The 16,276-nt window shown below is 34.5% G+C and overlaps 1 protein-coding gene across 1 annotated transcript; it reads right to left on the bottom strand.

Moving 5' to 3' along the window:
- Positions 1-428: 428 nt before the first annotated feature.
- Positions 429-10,597, bottom strand: LOC121408695 (transmembrane emp24 domain-containing protein 2-like). Its single transcript, XM_041600243.1, has 4 exons — positions 10,280-10,597; positions 7,008-7,200; positions 5,719-5,826; positions 429-3,883 (listed from the first exon to the last, which is right to left on the bottom strand). The coding sequence occupies exons 1-4, from the start codon at positions 10,463-10,465 to the stop codon at positions 3,759-3,761; spliced, it is 612 nt and encodes a 203-aa protein (XP_041456177.1). The 5' UTR covers positions 10,466-10,597; the 3' UTR covers positions 429-3,758.
- Positions 10,598-16,276: the final 5,679 nt, after the last annotated feature.

Here is a 16,276-nt window from a genome sequence, read left to right as displayed (position 1 = left end):
TTTCTCCCTTATTTTCTTTTCCCCGTGACTCCGCCGGAGGGGGGGGGGGGCGCCTGTTACGCCACTGAAGCCCAAAGAATATGAAATTTGAACAGTGGAAAATACTAACTTTTCAAGGAATGCTTCATAAGAATATATGAATATCATACTCATCTCATACACAGGTTTGGTTGCCCCTTTTTAAAGGATTTTCATCAGAAATAGTATGAGTTAACTTAACACTGCAACAAACTTACAAAATCACATACACTGCAAATATTTATAGTTATATAAAGTATTTAAGTCTTTAATAAATCCTGAAAATGGAGAAAAAACACAGTTACATGTGTTCACAAAACAGTAATTCTTTGAAATTAATAAGTCACGAACAAAATATACTAACACCCCCAAAAATCAACCAACATTAGATGTGCTTGTATAAACTATAGTCTATAAACTTCTATTCCATCTGAATCATGCATTTGAAATGAATGAAATACGTTTACTGATAATGAGGCAGAGTACATTGAGATCCTGTTCTACATGTATTGAACAAGTTCCGTTCTTGAAGACTCAAATTAGAAATAGAGTACCAAAGCGATGACATCAGTTGCCGTGGTCATGGCGGCCGAATGAACCCGCCTAATAAAAACATGTGTTGCTCTTGGGAAAAAATGGAATACAGTAGCTGCTATCAGAATTTGATCGTTTGCAACCTATTCTGCAGACGAGCCAAAGTCATACAAATGTGTACAGACGAAAGTCAGCTGCGATTCTGTTTAGAACCCGCCATGACACCATGGCAACTGACGTCATACTTCGGTACTCTATATGACTATTCATTTTGTAACTGTACCTCACAAAGGCAATATATCCTGCAAACCTATAAACCATTGAAATTGTAATGAAAATACAGAATGCATAACAGTCAAATCAAAATACTTATGGACTCGGGTTTAAAAGGAGAAACTCTTAGACACTATAACCATACTGGACACAAATGATAAATAAGCTAATTGCAAGAATCATCTGCCTGGAATTTCATTTTTGAAATACATGTACATGTACACATTTACGAATGAAGAAACAGAATTTGGAGGTACCTTAAATATTTTGTACATAATGTAATCTGAAATATTGTAAACTAAAAGGCAAATAAAGTAATTGCACATCACATGACAGATTATTTGCTTGCAGTCAAATATCACTGAACAACATAATATGTCAACATAAGGCCCATAGACATTGAAATAGAAATGTGGTTGTTATCCACTACATGTATTAGTTGAAACAGATTTAGTATTGACCTTTCTAGGAGATACAATTATATGTGGGTCATGAGAATTAATTCAATCAGATTCTATGACACAAAAGTGCATATAATGATTTTAAAAGGGACCAATCATCAAGCAGACTGGTAATTACTTTCTTTAAATCAATAACTTTGGTGAACAACATTTCTTTATTTTCTTTATATATATAAGGTGAATAATTTGAGTATGGTGAATTTTTACGCTGATGATTGAACATCTGGGGTCCATTGCAGAAAGAGTTGCGATTAAAAGCAAGTAAAAAAATCCATCATAAGTCCCAAATGCGCGCTGTTGATTGGTTGAAAATCAAGTTGCGCATGATTTTTAGAGTTGCGAATGATCGCAACTCTTTCTGCAACGGGCCCCTGATTACGTAATGATCATAATTGCAATACAACAACATTTTATCCAGTGTGGTTGTTACCAAGTAACATAATTTTTAAGGATTTCATAAGCAAAGTACATTTTTCAAATTCAGGTAAATAGCTGCCTATCAAATTACAAACATTACGGCCATTCACACAGAAAATTTCTAAAAAGAAATCTATCATCAGATAAACATGAACGCAGAAGTCAATTTCACTAATAGAGGAATTTTGAAGAAACATATCTCAAACATGATGAAATGAACATTCAAGGAAAGATGGAGAAAAGTACTGAAAAAAAAAAACTAGAAGATAATTTGGATCCAATTAATAAACCTACACAATTCATGCAGTCCATATTACTTCTTTAATACAAATAAATTGACCAATATTTAACTGATTAATTCAAATACTATCTACGTGTACATCTAAATTGACAAACAACAAATAGGAAATAGAAATGCCATCCTATAATAAATACAAATTTTTGTTACTCAGAAATGAATGCGCCACACCCTTTCTGTACTCATAACACTTCACAAAATCAATGTTTTCCCCCAAATTTGAAATTGACAATTTTTGGATTAGAAAAGTATAAATTCAAAATATCATGATTGTGATTCATTTGAATTTTTTATGTTTATAATCAACATCTAACTTATCCAAAGTATATGTTTTCTATACTACGGTATGTATTTGAATGGAATATTTGATATTAATGGGTTAACAATAAGAAACTGTTGCACTCTTATTGTTAAGTGTCACTTTTTAAATCTATTCTACAATTCAAATAAGATTCGAACTAAAATTTATCACTGATAAAGATTTTTTTTAATTGTTTGATTAAATATTTGTATTTTCAAAATAACGAAAAGGTTATGTGTAGAGTCAATATTAATTAATGGATTCAGAAGTCTATTATTGCAACAAAAGAATATACACTGGTCCATTTTTAAGCATATCAAGTATGGTCCTAAAGAAGAGATTTATTATTCATTTGTAGATTTAAAATTACAGCCACAGTTTTTCTCATTTCAAAGCAATGAAGGATTCTGGTATATGGTTATCAAGCAGAAAAAAAACATGAATCAATACCAAGTTGTGAAGTTGAGGCAATACTGAGCAAGAAACACATTATATTATTGGCTAGATTTCAAGATGACCTTTAATTTTAATCTTTAACATACAGTTCTAGGCCCATATTCATAAAAACAAACTCAGTTTTGGATTCTAAGTATTTTCAAAGGTAGAGCAAATAGCAGTCCTTGCCATGAATGAACACCCCAATCTCTCTATAGCAATTTGCCATAGCACATTGACTACACAGAACAGACCAATGAGGTGATATGTTATAGAGCATGCAGCTGGGTGTATAAAAGATGTTTAACACTGTCTGTGAAACACACCCCAGGCTTTGCAAGGCTTTATGAATATGGGCCCTGAGAGCATGTTTCATAAAGACCAAGATTTACCTAAATTTCACATAACTATGGGAGGCCAATAAAGCCATTAATACTATTGGTTATCATCAACATTATTTTTCTTGGAATGTTCTGATCATGGTTAGAAATAAACAGAATATTTTTTATATCTCTGACATTTCACTGCTGGAAGTTTGTTTAACAATATGTCCATTCTGTTCAAATGTGCATATATTATCCATTATAAGAATATCAGACTGCTTTGTATGTGGTAATATTTTTACAGACATGTATGAATCTGATTATTTTATATCAGAAAACTGACCTGTAATGTCAAATACTGGATTTAAGGCCAAGACTCTGAATCACTTGATAACTTCTATCTGTAGTGGAGCTACAGGCACCACAAAGCCTGACTGAAAAATCAAACAATGTTATGGATGGATGGCCTGCCATACAAATAAGCGCAATCTCAGTAAATCTTGGTCTTTGAGGGAGAATCTCGCATGACAAGAATCTCATCAAACCTCTTATCCCCGATTCTCACTGACCACTATTAGCTTATGAAAACCTCCCAACTGATAGGCTAAGAGCACAAATGTCATCGAAAATCACAGATAAGATGCTTTGTGAAACTTTCCCTTGATATTGAAGCCTATATACTACACCATAATTACTGTTTACACCACTCTTCTGACTTCGAAGAATCGTTTGAGGTAATACACCTGTCCCAGCGTCATGGCAACCAACACCAAGCTCTCAAAGAAAGCCCATAATACTACTCTGGAATTTGTGTTGTCGTTAACTGCAAATGGGAAAAGAAGACATAAGTGGTAATAACAGAATATGAATTCTGCAGTACGTTGTTTGTATGCAAATATTGTTTTACAATTTACGTACATGAATCAACTTTTCCACTTCAAAATTCTGAGGTTTGCATCAAGGCTATCTCAATGGTCAATCTGGATCCAGTAGCCAACAGGTTAACAAAGAGAGAGAAAAAGGAGACGGAAACATAGGCAGGGGGGGGGGGGAATGGGGTGGCATGCTCTATTCTGGCTCGTATTCTGAAGTCAGGTTTAACTTAGACCATGGTCTTACTCTGTTAAAATTATGGGAAGCCATATATGTCAAAATTATGTTTACATTGTATGCTGCTCATATTTACAGTGCTCTTTCTTAATTCTTTCTGGTGAAGACAACTAACTTATTCAACCTTCAAAGACAATTAAGAATTATTTGAGACTAAAATGAGCTGATATATTCAACTTCTACTGTTACAGAATAATGTCAAAACTGGCTTCCCACAACTTTAAACCAGAGTCTAAATTAAACCCGACTTCAGAATGCGGGCAAGAGTCTTATGTAAATAATTTCCAGATACATAGATATCGATGCCCATCTGTATTGGTATGATTGGAGCTTGTGTGCATGTATTATGATATTATGAAATGCAGAAGATAGTTTAATGTCAAGTCTAAACTAGTCACAAAATGTACAGTACTGATTTCAAATATATGTGACTAAGGACATTAATTTTTATTGAAATTACAATGGCATCTAGGAAGATGAATACATAAACACTGTACATCTTTACAAACCTAGCATTTATGGCTGTTTGACTAGTGTACCATGAGTATAAACAAATTTTTATCTCTCCTTAAAGGACAAATCCAACCCCCAACGAAAAAAATTGAATAAAATTAGAAAATTCCTACAAGCCTAACATTAAAAATTTCATCAAAATTGGATGTAAAATAAGAAAGTTATGACATTTCAAAGTTTTGCTTAATTTCACAAAACAGTTGTATGCACACCCTGGTCGGTATGCAAATGAGGATCCACTCACTCTTTCTTTTGTATTTATTATACAAAATATGAAATATTCTAAATTTCTCCTCATTGTCAAGTGAAACAGTGATTAATTCCTCCCTATACATGTGGAATTAACATTGTTTAATTACTATATGGTTCAGTCAAGTCTGTCCCTACGGTCAAATCTGTAAACAAATGAAATATTTTATAATTCAAACAATAAAAAAATAAAAGAAATAGTGAATGATGGACATCATCGACTGTCACCGAGTTGTGCACATCACTGAAAAACAATTGAAAGTTTAAAATTCCATATCTTTCTTATTTTACATCCGATTTTGATAAAATTTTCAGTGTTATGCTAGTTTGATTTTTCTCTATTTATTCAAACCAACATTTTGCTGGGGTGGACTTGACCTTTAAGTAGTAATATTTGTTCTCTGCTATATGATTTTTTTTCAAGTGAAGTATATTCTTTTGTGAAAGTTTTATCTAAAAGATTAATATGTGAAGGTCAAAAAGTAGGCTTATTCTTTTCATATTTGTCAAGCATCAACTTGAATAAAGTTCATGATTTGATTAGTCTCTTGACGAATAAACCCCTCATACTTTTCACGCATCTACACAATGACTGAACATAGAAAAGTGGAAATGGCTTTTTTGTCTCTAGTTCTCTACCAAGACTTTTCACACTAAATCATTAACTATATCTAGACGCTTGATCTAAACTCACTCTGTGAGTGGAATGATAAGGTTTGGGGCACTGTTACCCACATAGTATTTGGTGTGCAATCACTTTCAGGGTTAATTATGAAATACACTTACTTGATCTATGGACCCTTTCTCTGACTTCCATATATTCTAGTTCATGCTTGACTCCAGTTAGACCTGTTGCCAGTTCATTCACCATCTCTTCCAGCTTGCTTTGATGTTCTGTGGGTGAACAAGGTGAAGAGAGAATTGCACAGAATTACATAAGTGGTGAACTAAACTTTGATAAGCTTATTAAAGGGGAATCCAACCTAAATGAAAAATTGCTTTAAGAGGAAAAAGAAAAATCGGACAAGCTATACTACCTGGGTTATATTTAGATTACTACCCCAAGGGAATGGGAACTAAGGAGAAAACCACGAATGCCTGATAATCAAGTACATAACATGGTCCATGCCTATGGGAAAGTTGTCCTTCTCCCTTGTCATAAGTTACTTTTAATACTCAGGTGCCAAGTTGAAATCTACATATTCTAAGGGATCTCAATTTTAAACAGCCATAACTTTCTTATTGCTTGTCCGATTTCTTTCAAACTTTCACCATTCTGTTCTATTAATCTATTATTTTCCTCCTTTCCAAAACAACATTTTATGAACTTTGAAACATCTCCTGCCTTCTAAATACCCTTTCACCAAACAATCAGAAATATGGTTTTATAATAATAACCATTGAAGTCTTACTGTTAAAACAGGAATGTGTTGAAGAATGCTGGTTCAGGTTGCTACAAATACTCTTTTTTTTATGGAAGTTGATAAAGATGAGAAAATATTCATAATATTCTGATAATGGCATATGACTGTCAAATGTGTCCCTATATGTATTCTTTGAATAAGACAAAAACGTTGAGAAAAGGAAAAAAGTTGCTGGCAAACAAAAACACTTACTCTTTAAAAATACTTTCATATTCTATTGGGTTTGCTATTTCTAAGCACGTGTTATCAAATTCAGTTACAATGGTAATAACAACTCTGATGAATGAAACTTGAATGGAACAAAATCAATTCAAATCATATATGATTCAAAGTACAATAGAGAACACAAATATAGTAAGAGAAGAAAGATTAACATTATGTTAATAAAACAAACAATTTACTGATCTACAAATTATTTAATAATGAACACCTGTACAAAATATGGTCCCACCTCTCCCTTGAACTTGAAGGGAAAACAAATCAACCATGTGAGGGTCCTATAGACTATTTCCCGGAGAGAATATTTTTATAAAAAGAGTGTCACAATTTACATCCATGGGCTGTTCTGCATACAAAGGCTATTTTGGACTATTGAGGGGCAGATCACCAAGTGCCCCTGGAGATCAGTCTTCAAGATATATATTTTTTTACCTTCTGTCTCAATTCCCTGATCTTTTGGCTGGTCCCCTACGTCCATAGAGAACATAACAATCTTAGGGGTCATCGTGGACATCTTATTGCTGAAGCAGTATCTGTACACTCCGTCCATGTGTGCTGCAAAAGTGTATTTACCATTAGATTCCCTCTCCCCTGTGTGAATAGCTTTGCCATCTGGTCCAGAAATCTGAAATTAAAAGTGGAATAACAAACAAAAACATATAAAACTCATTGTAATAAAATTTTACCACTCTAATAACTCTAATCAAGCTCCGATTTACAGTGAAAATTTCAGTCAAATATTTCCTCAGATATAATAAATATCTGATCTACAAACAAAATTGGAAAGAAGAAATGTACGCTAAAGCTAAAGGCATGTGATTTAATGTGTAGCTGTACTGGAAGTTTCAAACTGATTCAGATGTCAGTGCTTGGTTATGTCCAGATCTAGAATTTGCCAAAAGAAATAACCCATCAAAAAAGTAAATATTGGACTGGTACTGGCAGATCAAGTTTGTTCATGAACAAAGTGTGGATGAATTTCAGACTTTTTGTGGTCATTAAATTTAAACCCTTCCTTGCATTACAAAATAAATGATTGTTTTTGTACTTGTATGAGTAGCATGCCCATGGCATGGGCACCGCAGATGAGATAATAACTTCTTAAATGAGAGAAGTTGGCATCATTCCGGAAGCCTTTTGATGTAAGATGGGGGAATGGGTGTCCAGACTAAACAACAAGTGGAATGCCTCTGGCTGTCTCACCTGCATCACGTGATTCAACATAGCAGCATTGCTGACTTTGAAAACTACTTTAACTCGCACAAGAAGTTCAGTGACACTTGGTTACTCTTATTTCCATGTTTTATGAACTAGACCAATACACTTACAGAGATAGGATGGTAATTCAACTAATACCCCCAATGTGGCCAAAATTCATTGACCTCACATGACCTTTGACCTTGATCATGTGACCTGAAACTTGCACAGGATACTCAGTGATACTTGATTACTCTTATGTCCAAGTTTCAAAAGTCAGATCAATAAACTTGCAAAGTTATGATGGTAATTCAACAGATACCCCCATTATGGCCAAAGTTCATTGACCTTTGACCTTGGTCATGTGACCTAAAATGCGCACAGGAGGTTCAGTGATACTTGATTACTCTTATGTCCAAGATTTATGAACTAGACAAACATACTTTCAAAGTTATGATGGTAATTCAACAAATACCCCCATTCGGCCTAAGTTCATTGACCCTAAATGGCCTTTGACCTTGATCATGTGACCTGAAACTTGCACAGGATGTTCAGTGATACTTGATTACTATTATGTCAAAGTTTCATGATTCAGATCCAAAAACTTTTAAAGTTTTGATTGTAATTCAACAGATACCCCCAAATCGACTAAAGTTCATTGACCCTAAATGACCTTTGACCTTGGTCATGTGACATGAAACTCACGCAGGATGTTTGGTGATACATGATTGACCTTATGTCCAAGTTTAATGAACTAGGTCCATATATTTTCTAAGTTATAAAGACATTTCAAAAACTTAACCTCGGGTTAAGATTTTGATGTTGATTCCCCCAACATGGTCTAAGTTCATTGACCCTAAATGACCTTTGACCTTGGTCATGTGACATGAAACTCTAATGGGATGTTCAGTAATACTTGATTAACCTTATGGCCAAGTTTTATGAACTAGGTCCATATATTTTCTAAATTATGTCATTTCAAAAACTTAACCTCAGGTTAAGATTTGATGTTGACGCCACCGCCGTCGCCGTCGGAAAAGCGGGGCCTATAGTCTCACTCTGCTATGCAGGTGAGACAAAAACAGTGAATTGAAAAAAATCGATCATCAGCATATTATTATTGATGTTCTTTTAACCCTTTTTACTTTGTAGACCTACTAAAATTGTAACAAATCTGCTTGCAAATATTTTAAAATGGCTGTTTGACATCAATTGTTTGAATACACGACCTGTCCGGAGTCCGGACACACAACAACTGGGTATCAACACAAATTCAACAGATTCAACAGTGGCATGTGACAGTGCCTAAAATATTATGAGAATGGGCCATTTGGGCATGTAAATTAACATTGACATTGTCAACAAACATAACTAGACCTTTAGCCTAAAGGTCTAGTTATGTTTGTTGACAATGTCAATGTTAATAGGTCTAGTTATGTTTGTTTGTTAGTTGTTTGTTCTTTTAGAAGGGAAAGCAATTTTTACCCAATCAAAATTGTGTGCCATTGTCATCAACATCTTTCAAATTTCAATGCCAATGAGTCAAATAACAGTGAAAAGATAGGCCATGCATCATTGCATGATTATTTGATAACATGTTATGAAAACTAAAGACGCAGACAGTGCACAGTACTTAAACATTCTTTTTAATATCATTATAATACGTGGGGCAATTAAAGGAGTACTCCAGCCTATCTAAATAAATAGAGTAATATTCACAGAGCAAAGTACTGAAAAATTCATCAAAGTCTGATAACAAGTAATGATTTAAAGTTTATCAATGGGGTCTAGATCTGTAACTCTATATTGTGAACATTTATGTTCAAAATGAATGTTATGTTAGCCTTAATGCCTAAATTATAGGCTCTAGCCTGGCTTGGTCCGATTTTGGGAAAGACTTCCTTATCTTACGTCCCCTCCACTAGTTTAAAAAAATACTTCTCCAAAACCGCCTTCTTTCGATCTCTTTTTCCTTACTTCCAGTTGGAACTTGGATTCGAACCTCTCGCTGCAGAACGATGAATCTCCAGTCTGTCGCCCTACTCACTTAGCTAGCAGGAATTATTGAAAGCCATGGGTTTCATAACGCCAACGGTTATCAACCGATATTATTACGACTAACGTTAGTCTACTCTCCAAGAGTCCAAGTCAAGTGTACATTGGGTATTTATCTTTCTGACTAAATTAGTAAATTATATAGAAAAATACCATTTGGAATTACACACACTCGAAATTTTGACGGAATAAGGCCATATTTTGGTATGTATCCAACTTTTCCTTAATAAAGCTCTTAAATACAAATTACAATATAAATCTTGACTTGATAAACCTCCATATTTTTTTTTCAAGTTTAGGCCTAGTTGAGGTCTGGAAAATCTTGCCCGATTTTGAACAAATTTTCAGTGTTTTCTTTGTCTGATTTTTCTTTATCTCTTCAAATCACATTATTCTTAGCCTGGAGTGAGTTAGAGGGTCTATCCCTTAATTTAAAACCAAGTCAGATTCACCTTGACATCAATGTCGAGAAATCCTCCCTCAGCCACTTCAAATGTGAGAGCCATTCTCGTTCCCGATGACACTCTGTCGTGGAAACATTCTTCGGCGTGGGCATCAATGGCGATGAAATATGCTTTGATTGTTGACATACACATAGCCACAATAGCAATGAAAAGTATGCAATTACAGGTTGCCATCTTGTTCTGATAATTCGACGACAAATTAATGCAAAAGTTGGATCAGCCTGTCCCTTTTGTTTCCTTTATTTTTTATTTCACACACACGTCAGCATACAAGACCGGTACGGTAATGCTATGTCTACGTTTGGCGACCATTAAGCAGCGACAAACTCAGTTGAAGATACCGATCAATAAAAAGTGTTATGGTGTATCAAAATTAAAAAAGAACACCTCGTTACAGTTTATTTCCCCCTTTTCATCTCACCAGGGGCTGATGAAAATATACCCAACTAAGTGAACTAACAGCTAATAATTGTTGCTTTACCATCAGCGGGACCATCAGTCCTTTTATAGCAGCGATTGCATTTTTGTGTATACGTGGGTGGGGCACAGTAGGGAGGGAGTGCAGCTAGTATACATAACCAAAATCATCGTTTACCCCAGTGGGCGGAAATCCCAGGGGGACAGGGGGGACGTGTCCCCCTACTCAAAATAGTCTGGGGCACAATATCAAATGTCCCCCTACTATTTTTGGTCTTTTATGATGGTAAGAAATACATCATTCAAAATCGAAATAAAACATGTATTTTGGGATGACATGACCTTTCTTTTGGGATGATAACCTTTCAGGGTTTTTTTGCTTGTCAAATCTATTTTTGTCGAAATGACCTTAAATTTGGGGTGATAGCCTTTTTTGCCAGCTCTTTGCCCCCCTACCTTTTGGGAGAGATTTCCGCCCCTGGCTTACCCTATATTAATTCTTTCTATAAAGCTTTTTTTTTAAAAAAAAACCCATCAAGTGCAAAATAACCTTTCGAAATTATAAGACGGTAAATTTTTGTTAATATGAAAAGCCCATATGTTTCATATTCAAAGCCTGCATAGCTTGATTTACCAAGGGCTATGTTTCAGATTATTTTGCAATTGTATGCCTACGATATGTATCTCGCATGGACCCCCAAAAGGAACCGTACTTTGAGCTATAGTATCCTCAAAATTAATGATATAATACAGCTCATTTGTGCATTATCAAACAATATGTATTAAGCGCTTTATAAATGCATATTATTATTTAATTATTATTATTGTCCTTTTTAAATACAAGCAACCAAATAATGTGAGCCCGAAGCACAAGCTTATGTTTGTAGAAGCATTTTTCTTGATTGTTCAAAGGGACAGTTTATCAAGGGCAAGCTTCGAAGGGGGAGGGGGTGGGGGCACTGTCCCCCCCCCGATTATGTGTCTACTCTGGCCGCTACCGAAGGTATTTAAGTCTATCAGGGAAGTATATGCTGAAATGAGCTACCGGCAAAAGTTTATTATGACAAACTAAGTGTTTCGCAAACAAAATACATTAACTTTAATTTTTAATACAAGTATATAGGCCCACAAATCACTGTAAAATATGGGGATAATAAAAAAATTCACTTCCCGGATCTTGACATTTGTCTCGTTGCATGCTGGAAACAACTCCATTACATGATTTTATTTGAATGAGAAAACTTTATGGTGAAATTTTATCTAAACAACTTGAATAATGTACGATTGAGATTCTGTTATACACTTTTAGTGTAACTGATTACTATAAAATCGGACTGTAGATTAATCGGACTTTAGATTAATAATTTGTGTTAATCGTCTTTTTGTGACTCTGTTTTATGTTCTGTTCATGTTGTAGTGGTGTTTTTTATGTCATACTTTCGGTCATGTTAACACATGAAAATGTCATATTTTGGGCAGTGGCGTACCGTGGGTCACGTCATTGGGGGGGCACCAGCAAAATTTTTTAGTCACTTAGGGAGCGCAATATTTGAAGGACATATATGCAGTGCCATTAAACGGATATTAATCTCACTGATTAAATAATGCGAGCGCGAAGCGCGAGCTGAAAATTTTAGATATTCAGAGCTAAAAAGGGACATTATAAGCGATTCTCGTAATCATGATACGTAACTTTCTCGCTAAACAAACAATGCGAGCGCAAAGCGCGAGCTAAAATTTTTTGTATACATTTACCCTATACAGGGAAATTTTAAGGACTATATTTCAGAATCCATTAAGAATATGAATATCGCACCGTAGTTATGTAATGCTAGTGCCATCCTTTGCTGATTTTGTTAGAATTACACCTAAACACAGTCATGAAGCACCTTTTGTAGTCATTGTAATCATGATTATCATACGCATATTACTTATCACATACTGCAAGCGCGAGCTGAAAATTTAGGAAATTCAGACCTGAAGAGGAGCATTCTTATAGGCTTGTTTGTAGGAATTCCCTAAGAGCGTACGTATTTCACTAACGAAATGACTAGCGCGAGCTGAAACTTTTGCATATATTGTCCCCAAACATGGATATTTTAAGGACTATGTTTTTTAGGAATCAATTAAGAGTAAGATATATCTCACCATAGTCATCTATTGCGAGTGCCAAGCGCTTGCTGATTTTGTAGAATTACATCTAAACACATGAAGTACTTTTTGAAGTCATTGTAATCATGATTATCATACGTATCTCACGAATCAAATACCGTGAGCGCGAAGAGCGAGCTGAAAATTTGGGAAATTCAGACCTGAAGAGGGGCTTTCTAAGGCTTGTTTGTAGGAATTCACATAAGACCCTGCGTATTTCACTAACAAAATGATGCGAGCGCGAAGCGCGAGCTGAAAATTTTTCATATTCAGATCAGAAAAATTGACATTTTAAGGACTGATTTAAGTTCATGAAGAGCAGAAATCAAACCAATCGACTACTGAGAACATAACATATAACATAATATAACATAACATTAAAATGAACAATAATTTCTTCTTTCCCCACTACGTTTCCCTTCCTTTTTCCCTCTTTTTCTCTTTTCCCCCGTTTTTTTTTGTGCCCAGCCGATTGGGGGGGCACGTGCCCCCCCATGCCCCCCGTAGTTACGCCACTGATTTTGGGGGTTACGCTATACCCCAGCGATGCCGCCATGCAGGACGACAGTGGACCGATATACCGTACCCCTTTTCTTAGGGTACAATTCGCTTGTAAATTAAGATATGTGGTATGCATGTACAATGTTCTGTTTGATTGAAGTGCAACGAAATGTTTTGCACACTTTGATTGTTTTTGTGACGAATAAAAACTGCAAAGATAAAAAAATTGGACTTTCCAACAGAAAAATAGTATTTAAAACATCAACAAATAATTGAAATCGAATTCCTTAAATAAATGCTATGAAAGCTTAACTAGTATACATTGATAAATAATCAAACACAATTTATCCAAACAAATACAAATGATTTTTGTTCTCATCAATGTTGCCATTATCTCATGTAACGTGTATGAAACTACTATATACGACATGACATGTTTATACCACAACCTTCCTAGCTCTTCAAAGTCTTTTAGTCTTCATTCGCTATATACTTAGTGCACATGCAGCTTTTCATCATTACATTTTTATAAATAAATTACTTTTGAACTGCGAATAAAACAAGTTTCCTTTCTTTTCTTGTATAAAAAAGTGAGCACATCAATGAAATTTATGATAGATGTGTCCCGGGAGATACACAGCTGAAGAGGGAAGAATGAGGCAAAAGAACGACATGAACGAGAGAGGCGGAGAGGGAGAGAGAGGGGGGGGGGGGCTGCGGAGAATCTTAAAGAGGAATAAAGAAAGAGGACAAAGATATGGGTGTGGATAGAGATATAGTTATTGAAATGATACCACTCAAAGGCCACGATTCGCCCCAACAAAAAGTGAATTTGAGTAAAGAGAGGATATCAAACAATGGTAATGTTGCAAACGTTATCGAATCGGATGTAAATAACCCTAACCCTATGTTTTTTTACAAAATAATTATTATGTAGGCCTACAACACACAGGAGAATCGATGATCGATTTCACTCCCTCACTATTTCTTTTGTATATGGCCTACAGTATATGAAATTTAGAATGTGTCAGTTTTTGCAGAATGACAACAAGAAAGCATATTCACGAATCACAAAAGGCTGCATAAATTGCGCACATTTTCAATGAAGAATCAAATCCTGTTTCACATTATAATGAGAAAAATGCGATATTTCTTATATTTCAAGATAAAGATATAGAGAGTGGGTGACCATACCGTCGATCATAATTACGTTCATTTATTAGTCACTTCCATGCATACGGACAAGAATGTGCATTTAGAAAAACGAAACCCGAAAACCTAAACATTTTTGTCATTTTACACAAGATTTCGATGTACTTTTCAGCATCATTCTCTTTTTATAAACTGTTTGCTGGGTTTGACTTACCCTTTGAGAAAGTAAAGTATTCAGAAAAAAACCAAAACAAAATTATTAGAATTAACAGTAAAAGGTTTGCGGAAAATCCATTATAGATTAAGAAAATTTTTAAGTGCTAGTTTTTATTTGTGACGTCATACACGAGCAGCTGAGTCATATATTTTGTAATACGAATAACATAATTAAGGGTTCATGATGAATATTTTTTTTTCTTTTAGGAGCAGATGTGACTTTATTTATCTGTTTATATGCGGAATGTGCGATAATGATTTTTTTTAAAATTTATTGTGAATTAGGTGATATTTCATTGATTTTTTTTAAAAAATCATCATATATGGGGTAGTTGGTTGCTTGTCACGAATCAAAACTATAAAATATTTAACCATTAAAAGTCGTTAATGGATTTTCCTTAACAATATTCCCTGCTTTTTATTTGACAATTAACTTTTTGCCAAGGTGAACTTCGATCTTCCTCTAAAAATCTGCTAACCTATATCCTTTATACCTTTCCGATTTTATCAATTTTCGATTAACTTTTCCCATGCTATGCTTACTAAATCTGATTTTTCTTTGTCTTTAGAATTCAATTTTGTATATGGAGGTAGAATTGACCTTTAAATCCCCCCTCTATCAGATTGCCCTCACATTAAGTTGCGGTTTGTGTAATTCATTTGCTGGTATAAAGACACTGTATTCAAATGATCTTCTTTTCTGCAGTCTACTTACTTTTAATATCTTATTGGTCGCTAAGACCAAGCGCTGATATCCACAATTTTGCCACGCGTAATTAACTAGCCTAATAATATAAGCCTGCCTGCGTCTCATGGACGGATTATATGTCTGCTATTTATGAAAAAAAAACCTTTTTCGAGTTTGATAAACATGGTTATTGATTATGATTATTTTTGCATCATCATTCAAAATAATATCTTAATGCACAATTTATTTTTTCATGAAAATTCACAAAATAATTTGTTTTTATGGTAAAGTTTAATAGACCTTCTAGCCCTTCTAGCTACCCACTTTTAAGATTAAAGTTTTAAACCCTACCCCAAGCTTAAGCCAAGGCTCAGTTGGTCCTTCATATGAAGTAACCGTCGAATATTATTTTGAAATGAGTCCTGTATATTGTAACAATTTTGGTTATTTTGCGTGGTATGATGCACAGATATGTGAAATCCAGAAGGATGACCTTATCTACCGGTATCCCTTGAATAAGTAAAGGTAGCCCATTTGGGTTCCTCTGTTGATTAACAGTTACTCTTATTTCCCTATCAAATATCAGTGACGACTCAATACATCAAACTTTATTTGTAAACATTAATTTATTTCAATTTCCTTCTTGATTTCTGTACTGTATATGCAACAACACATGAATTGGGCATATGTGCACATACGAGATAGATATCGTCAGTTGAATGTGTCCGTTTCAACTATTAATTTTTTAGGGCTATAAGGATTAGATGAAAAAATGATTTATATTTCCTTTTATTTTAATGACTAATATCTTTTATATTTAAGATATCCTTATCAGGTTTATTTTTATGTTATATTTTTGA

Source organism: Lytechinus variegatus, chromosome 2 (genome assembly GCF_018143015.1).
Source record: "Lytechinus variegatus isolate NC3 chromosome 2, Lvar_3.0, whole genome shotgun sequence".
In the NCBI taxonomy this organism is placed as follows: Eukaryota; Metazoa; Echinodermata; class Echinoidea; order Temnopleuroida; family Toxopneustidae; genus Lytechinus; species Lytechinus variegatus.
Note: the sequence above shows the minus strand (reverse complement) of the source record. Positions and strands in the feature narration are given on the sequence as shown.